The sequence below is a fragment of the Typha angustifolia genome, chromosome 8 (assembly GCF_048772165.1).
Source record: "Typha angustifolia cultivar Huaian chromosome 8, ASM4877216v1, whole genome shotgun sequence".
NCBI classification, from domain to species: Eukaryota; Viridiplantae; Streptophyta; class Magnoliopsida; order Poales; family Typhaceae; genus Typha; species Typha angustifolia.
In genome coordinates this window covers 11,919,705-11,928,570 of record NC_133246.1, presented here as the reverse complement: position 1 = coordinate 11,928,570, position 8,866 = coordinate 11,919,705, and the positions used below count along the sequence as shown (strand labels likewise).

The following is an 8,866-nucleotide window of genomic DNA, read 5'->3' as shown; positions in this document are numbered from 1 at the left end:
TTTGGCTCAACTTCGTGATTCTACTGCTATAGTGGTTTAGAAGATTAGCCCCATGGCATGAAAGTTTGAAATATTTTGGATCAGCAGCATTTTTCTTGGAAGTTTGGTTTAACAACATAGCAACCTAGAGCAGTAGAGATGCGATCGTTGGCCCATGTGCGATAGAGTTAACTCAGTTGTTCAATCTATTATATTATATACTCTAAAATCGACGTATATTTATACTTAGAGAGAATTAATTTTTTTATCGTGCCAATATCTAACTTTCAGATTCAGACCTCATGAATGATTGGAAAAAACGAACCTCATTGAATGATTGAAAAAAACGAAAAGAAAAAGGTTACTCTACTCCATTGCTATTCTAATGTCTTCTCTTCCACCAATAAAGTCATATGACCCTTTTTATTCCAGTGGACGGTGCCCGTGACATAGCAATCAAAAGCATTTCTTTTCTGCTTCCTCGTCAATATGCTGCTCCATGATCACATAAGTAGGACTGGATAGGGACATTGACAAGAAGAGAAGATAAAGGGAAAAAAAACAAAGGAAAAGCTAAGTCCACCATCTCACTGTATAAACTCAATTATGTTGGTCTGAAAGGACTTCGCCTTCTGAGAGATTAACAGTGACATAGAGGTGGTTGGTGCCCAAGAGTCTTTATCTTATTCCATTCAACTACAAAGTGCATGTTACTTCTTTGGCACATAGGGATCGATGCGAGTGGAGTTGAGCTGGATCCCAGCTGTAGGATATCAATCTAAATTCTATGAAGAAGATGCTGTTTGGATGGACATGTGGAGGATCTGAATCTATATTCTAATTAAGTAAGGTACTGTTAGTGTTAGGAGGAAGAGTGTAGTGGGATTAATTCCTACTTCATTCTCCTAATTACTCCACCTTATGAATCTTTTTAATTAGTCTATGGCTTATTCTTAAAAGCCAATAAGTTTTTAGAAGTCGTAAGTCATTGATAGTTATAAAGCAATAATAGAGCAAGGATTACTATTGGCAGAACAATTATAAGTAAAATGACTATTACCAAATTACTATAATATCATTTGAATGAGTCGAAAAATGTTTTAATTTATAATGTGTTAGGATTTTAATATTGATAAATAGTACAAAATATTTTAAGTATTTTTATATATGTATATGAGTATATCTATAAGTTTTGATAAAATTTAGTTTGAAGATTTTCAAGATTTAAAGCATTTAAGCTTTCGTAGTGCATTCACAACGCGTTCATAACGTATCTCCAGGCGTTAAAACGCACTTTGTAAGCATTCACACATATAGAGATGATGACTTAGTCGTTCAAATGCATCCTGCAGTCGTTCACAGACGCTCACACATACAAAAGTATATATTTGAGTGTTTACAATATGTTCACACTTTAAGTCACGATATTCAAACACACTTAGCCTACATTCAGATGCCTCACGTAACTTACAAATTTTATATTTTATGAGACCTAGTTTGACTTGGATTTAGCTTTATGTTTAAAATGTATTATCTTTATTTCTAAGAGAATTCATGGAGAATCTTTAAAAAGATATTTATCTTATATCTAGAAGACTTAGCTCTAAGAAATATTTATCTTTTAACTAAAAAATATTTATCTTATCTCTAAAAAGTATATAAAGGTATTTAATCTAACCCTAGAGAAAAGTTGTCGAGCATTAATTTAGAAATCATCTTTTAGAAAGTCCTCTATAATTAATTGGAAGATAATTTTTTGGAGGCCATTAGATATCACTCTCTATTTTTAACGAATTGTGCTAAATTGTTCTCATCTCAACACATATATATCAAATATAGAAGAACTACGATCCTAGGGTCACTGAGATGGAAGTATCAACCTCAAAGGTCACTGAGGTTTGGAAACCTATTACACGAAGTAGTGTGTCGCAGGGTCTAGTGAGTAAAGTTGGTACAGATTAAGTCGTGAGAATTGACGAATGGTCTCTAAGTTTCTTGTTAACTGCTACAAATTTTAACGATCGGTTTCGATTCAAGTTTGGATTCGTGATTTTTTTTATTCAATTTGGAGTTTTTTCACGTAAATTTTTTTATATTTGCGATTATCTTTTTCACGCTTTATTTTTTGTATATTATTATGAATGGCGTGTGATAGATCTTATCTTCTATGGCATTTATTATGTTTTTTAATTGGTACGAGAGCATACCTAAAAATTTATATAAATATATTTTTTTAATTAGTATCGGAACATAAGTAAGTATTCATGTAAGTTTTTCTTTTCATAATGATTAATAACAAAACCCAACTAAAGATTCATATCTGTTTTGTAAAACAGATAAAACGTACCAATAATTCTCTTAGGGTCAAGATGACGAATAATATCGATCATGCCTGCCTGGGAAAGCAACGAATAATTCTCTAGGGTCAAGATGACGAATAATATCATATCATATATAGTACACGAGTTGAAACTTCTTTTATAATGCTATCATCTCGGTATCGGTGTCTAAAGCAACACACCCAGTACCTACCTCCAGGCAAATTAAACCATTGGCATCCAACTCACACTTCAAGCAAAAAAGGATGGCAAAGATAGCTCTCGGCACTCACCATGAGGCCACCGAGCCCGAGTGCATCCGGGCCGTGCTCGCCGAGTTTATTCTGACGTTCCTCTTCGTCTTCGCCGGCGTCGGAGCTGCCATGACCGCAGGCACGCACCAAATTCTCTCTCTCTCTCTCTCTCTCTCTCTCTCTCTCTCTCCCCCATCACCACACTACCGCATGGAGTTTTCTTTATATTTTATTTCACCACAACTCCTCTTTTTTCGATTGCACCTCTGATTAGCTTACAAGATATATCTTATGTATATTTTTGTTTTTTTTTGACTATCTCCTTGAGAAGTTAGAAATATTGTTTTTGTGTGGATACCACCCACCAATATTTGATCCACTTAGCAGCAAAAAGACAAAGGTATCGTTTTTGCCATCTATTAAATAGTTTAGGTTTTAATTTATACTTGCTAAAATGAACTTAAAGAGCATTCATACTGAAGGGCATATGATTACTATACATGTACATGTAAAGGCCGTTAGAAAAGTATACACAAAAGTAAAAGACTTCTGAGGGGTATACATAAAATCGACTCGTTTTTTTTTTCTTTTCATGTATATTTGTAAATCTTCATCCCTAAGTATCTATAAGGAATGTTCTCGATATAAATTTTCTTTTCCACTTTGCAAGAAAGTATTCCTAAAGTGATGTTTATATATATAATTTGTTCGTCTTTGGATGTATATGGAGGATAGGGAAGATGGCCGGCGGTGCAGATACAATAATGGGGCTGACTGCGGTGGCTGTGGCGCACGCCCTGGTGGTGGCAGTTACGATATCCGCCGGGCTGCACTTCTCGGCCGGCCACCTTAACCCTGCAGTGACTCTTGGCCTCGCCGTGGGAGGATACATCACCGTCGTCCGGTCGGTGATTTACGTTGTAGCGCAGTTGTTGGCCTCCGCTCTGGCTTGCTATATTCTTAAGTATCTCACCAATGGATTGGTACGTATATCTATAGATACTAATAGGTTTATTATTTGGTGGAACTATTGTTAGAATATAAATTATAAAAAATTAATTATTCTTCGTCAGCTAAAAACGTAGTTGCAGAATTAACAAGTTATAAGAGTAGAGGTTCTAAGTTTGAATTTTATATAAAAACTTATATACACTTATTCCAATCCCAATTTTTGGATCTCTCAAAATATTTTAAACCAAAAGTGAGAAAGAAATATAAAAATATAAAAAATAAGAATTATTGTTTTTTAACCATTTAAATTTTTAGAGTAGGTGGCAAGATAATAATTACTACTTTCTTTTGGGTTCGATAAGGCTCGATCATGTCCGGCTTGTATCTGAAATGAGTTAATCTTGATGCATTGACTAAGGCTCAAATTTAATTTGATCGAGCTTGATGTATTGGCTCAGGTTTGATTCAAGCTCACTTTAGTGACATTAAAAGATCCTTTTAGACAAAAAATACTAAGTTCCATCTAACATGAAACTGATTAAATGCATTCCTTTTTCCTCATGACAGTAAAATTTATGGACATGCTGAGTTCTAATTCATAGATAGCTACAACATTGCAGGACACTCCTGTGCATACTCTTGCTGCGGGGATGGGAGGCCTTCAAGGAGTGATAATGGAGATAATTCTCACATTCTCCCTTCTCTTCTCAGTCTATGCTACCATTGTTGACCCTAGAAAGGGCAGCATTGCCGGGGTCGGCCCGCTGCTCGTGGGGCTTGTCGTCGGAGCCAACATCTTGGCCGGCGGGCCGTTCTCGGGTGCGTCCATGAACCCGGCCCGATCATTTGGACCGGCATTAGTCAGCTGGGATTGGACTGACCATTGGGTCTATTGGGTTGGGCCGCTCGTCGGCGGCGGCCTTGCCGGGCTTCTCTATGAGCACCTGCTCATTGTTAAGACCCATGTACCTCTTCCTAGAGATGACGAAAGTTTCTAAGGCTCCTCCTATCTTTTATTTCAGCCAAACAAGTGATATGTGTGTTCGTATTGAATTATGTTATGTCTACTAGTTCAGTAGTTAAAAGAGATATTGCTACTGTTTGAATGTCAATTACATATATATAAATATATATATATATATATATATATGTAAGTTTATGTTTTTGTTTCAATTGTCCACCTTTTTGTAATCTAGGGATAAATTGACATTCTGTATTAAGTTTAACCTAACAACTAATCACGAAAATATGGCTCGTTCAACCAATAGCACAACTGTAACCTAGCAACTAGCAAGAGCTTCTTTTACCAAGCTGCTTGCCATAACTTCGTTTAAAGTATTTTAGTATCACTTGAACTTAACAAGTTGACACCTTTAATATGTTCTTAGGTGATTTACAAAGCTTAGATAGAATATTTTATTTCTTAGTATCTGATGTGGATTAATTTTCTTCATATGATGTATGCAGTTAGCTGCGTAGAATAAATTATACCATATTATTATATTTCAAAAATCATTTAATAGTTATTAAAATTTTAGGAGCAATATATATATATATATATATATAAAACAAAAAGTACACACCAAAAAGAAAAAAAAAGTCTTTGTTTCATTACAATAAAGTTTATTATTTTCAATCCTTGAAGCAACTATCTCAATTTTGTGATTCACTGTATTGATGAAGTTTAATACAATCAAATCTGTTTGTCCACCTTATAAGGATAAGTGTTGCATTGAAACAATGGCCATCAATATAAATTAAAAGAGGGACAAATTAGGGACGCCCAAATTAGATTATTTTTCATTCTTCAACAAAATAGCCAAAGCTTTCATTTATGCCGCAAAACTTATAAGAGACTCATTTCTCACTAGTATCTCTTGCTCTTTACAATATAAACATAATAAGAGAAAAACAAAAGGATTGCCTCTATATTGTCACTTAATTGCAGCATTATCTCGATCATGTCCCATGGTAAAACTAGAAGCTGGAAAAAAAAAGAAAAGAATATGCTAATAATATAATGCATGAGATTGAAACATATATATCACTAGTATAAATAGTAAGAACAACAAATTCATGAAATTTAAAATCAAGCTAACTCACCTTCGCTTTAGGTTTCTTAGCACTACCTATTGCTAAGAAATAATAAACTTTCCTCACCTGGTCCTCGATTGGATGTAGTACTATAATATGGAACATAATTAATATTGTGTGATAAATTAACTAAATTATAAATGTGAGCTATTGATTGTATTATTACCTTATTGATCTTTGTATCCTAAAGAGTTTCTGTATTCCCTCTCATTCACTTGTATCTTCCGGCCATTTAGCAAGCCCTTTGATCTCTTGCATATTAACACTTTGCCTGCCTCTGCTGCAGCATATATCAGGGTTGTCTCTCCTCGCATCGTCTCCGGTGCGACCACCATCTCATTTCCCTTTGAGTTGTTGTCCTCATCAACTAGCATAAAGCGGAGAAATATTTAAACATCCTCAGCAGTAGTATCACTTGAACTTAGAGGCACCTATGAGAGAATGGTAGGGTTTTGATAGAGAGGGAAGGAATTGTTTTAGTAGAGGATTGGGCAGGTGATGATGCCATATAGGATTGCTAGTAAGAAAAAAAAAATAGCTGTAAGATAGTTTTTTTTGTGTGATCATATTAATTTTTGTAGTACGATATATATAGAGAAGTAGAAGAGGATATTAAAGGAAAGCCTTTACATAAATTCATGAACAAATGGGACAATGAGTTATACCGATACAATCATCTTCATCATATTTTGATTTCTTTCTAAGTATGAGTGTTTCCCTCACATTATTAGATTTGTACCAACTAGTAAACAATATATAGTGGATATATACTCAATTACATCTTTCCTTTTTCTTGAGAGAGAAGTTGCATCTTTCCATTTATTGTTTATACATACTTAAATTAGCCTAAAGTATTTGATGTCATTTGAAATTACCTTTGCTCTTAAATATTGGGGCCCAAGATCTAGAAATTGGGCTTATATTGGGCTACGGCTTGAACTTCGTTAAGACCCACATCTAGTCATTGGATTAAGTAGGCCTAATTAACTAATTGACACATTCACTAATTTCTTAGGTGATTTACAAAAGTTAGTTAAAATATTAAATTTTTATTTCCGAGCATTTAATGTGGATTTTCTTTATATGATGTATGCAACTTAGTTGCATGAATAAAATTTAGTATTGTTATGTTTCTAAAAGCAAGTAGTACCTATTGATTTTTTATGGGAGAAAATTGTCTAGTTTTTGTTTTATGTAGAGTTTTATGTAGAGTTTAACTGATCTACGATTTAAACAAGCAGACAATATAAGATGTAAGTATAAAATAAATTGGTCGTATATGCAAATAAATATAAACACATTCGGTAATTCTTTGGCATATGTTGTTTCTTACTATAAAGAGGAAAACAGTGGTAATTATATTATTGTTGTATATAGTCTGATTCATTTAGCCTACATGACCATAGTTATTAGAATCGGACCAATTAGTGGTCGGAATGATAAATCGGTGAATAGACCACCAACCTGGTTTGATTTTATTATTAAATCGGATCAACCCAATAAAAACTGATTGACCCAGTTGAATCGGTGAACCGTGCAATCTGGTTGATTTTTGGCGAATCGGCGGGGTCAACTATTTTTATAAAATTACATAATTATTCTTAATATTTACTTATTCTATTCTATATCCTAATGATATTTTGGTCCTAAAATTTAAAAAATATTTAGTTTATAACATATATGTTGTTTTTTGATTTTTTTTTTTTTTTTGCACATATACTTTTGAAAAAAAATCCCTTATTTGCTTGTATGTCTATCTCTCTAAAATACAAATTTTTTACACATTGACCTTTTCAAATCCTTATTTTTTGCGTGAATACTACTTGGAATAAACTACCATTAAAATTTGAAAAATTTAAATATAAAAGGACAAAATATCCTTAGTTAATAGTATTTTTATTTTTTAATTTAAATAACTTAATTTGAAAATAATCATGAAGGTATCAATATAAATAACATTTATTTTGAGGGATATACATATGATTAGATTACTTTTATAGTTATTTATTTATTTTTTAGAATTATTTAGATATATTTATATATTTTTTAAATTTAAAAACCAGTAATCCGATCTGGTGAACCAATGACCCGACTCTCAACCAAGTCAATATCCGATCCGACTCTGATAACTATGTACATAACCATAAATAAATACAATTTGAGTTTGGTGGCCATGTTCAAAGTTCATAGTATCAACATCGGGATCAGGTCAACATGGAACTCTTCAAAGCCATCCCAACCACATACACCCCCTCCGATTAGCTAAGCATAACTACGTTTGTCTCTTCCTTCCTATGAGAGGTTTTGACGAAAGCTAAGTGAGCAGATCGAGTTAAGCATGTCCTAAGTCTTCGACAACCAATTAATAATAACATCTCCGTTTGTTACTAAAAAATCCCTCCAAATTAGACAATCCAAAGGTTGTTGAGGCTATCTGGTCCTTACCAATTAAATGCTCCTATGAAGAGGAGAAGCCTCCAAGCAGTCCTTTGTCTTGCAACTTCTCCCACTTGGTATCTCGAGGGCCCACCCAAATCTTTCCTACTAGAAATAGTTATTTTAAGCCTTCTTTGGTTTGAGGCTAAGCTTTGAATCCGATTAATTAGTCTCATATCTTGGTCTTAATTCTTTAAAAAGTAAACTTGATTAGATGTGAAAAAGATAAAAAGATGTTTCGTTACTGAATCAGTTTAGGATCCTAAACTCAAAGCAAACAAGCCCTTAGGGTCGGCCACCCTGTGAATTTTCTTTTGTTGCTCGAGGTTTGGTTATCATCAATCACCTTCTCCTTACCTTGCCAAGGCCCTTAGGCATGTTTTGTTCAACTGAATCCCATCACTAGCATGTGCATGCTTATATGTCTAGCTTGTTCGCTCATCATGTGGCCCCTTAGTGCTCCTTGTCTCCTCACCCTTAGCTTTCAGGAGCTTGGCCTCTTTAGTTCACTGGGTCATACCCTGACGACCAAATCTTAGCCCTTATCCAAAGTTGTACTGATCCCCTTGGCCTTCCCTAAGCTAAGCTCAACAAAGCAATGGTCTCCTCCCTACTACCAGGCCCTTAGTTCCTTCGCACCATCATATTCCTCTTTCTTTGCATCATGCACTATGACCCATAGGTGGAGTTGCTTTCCTCCTCCACTCTAGCCTCTTGCTTTTCATTCAGCTCCACTATCATCCAAAGTAGCCTTTTTTGTATGGACAGCCTCCGTGGAAAAAAGATTGAATCCTTTCTGTTTTTATAGAATAACCGATCTCATTATTTGTCTTC

At 34.3% G+C, this 8,866-nt stretch overlaps 1 protein-coding gene across 1 annotated transcript; it reads left to right on the top strand.

Moving 5' to 3' along the window:
* The first annotated feature begins 2,448 nt into the window (after positions 1 to 2,448).
* Positions 2,449 to 4,667, top strand: LOC140764157 (aquaporin TIP4-1). The gene is made up of 3 exons (XM_073102554.1): positions 2,449 to 2,690; positions 3,287 to 3,534; positions 4,123 to 4,667. The coding sequence occupies exons 1-3, from the start codon at positions 2,564 to 2,566 to the stop codon at positions 4,498 to 4,500; spliced, it is 753 nt and encodes a 250-aa protein (XP_072958655.1). The 5' UTR covers positions 2,449 to 2,563; the 3' UTR covers positions 4,501 to 4,667.
* Positions 4,668 to 8,866: the final 4,199 nt, after the last annotated feature.

Bases quoted from the DNA above. Each gene is read 5' to 3' on its own strand.
- LOC140764157 (XM_073102554.1), top strand. From the start codon at position 2,564: ATGGCAAAGATAGCTCTCGGCACTCACCATGAGGCCACCGAGCCCGAG. The intron at 2,691-3,286 runs GCACGCACCAAA...TATGGAGGATAG, and splicing joins CGGAGCTGCCATGACCGCAG to GGAAGATGGCCGGCGGTGCA. The intron at 3,535-4,122 runs GTACGTATATCT...ACAACATTGCAG, and splicing joins AGTATCTCACCAATGGATTG to GACACTCCTGTGCATACTCT.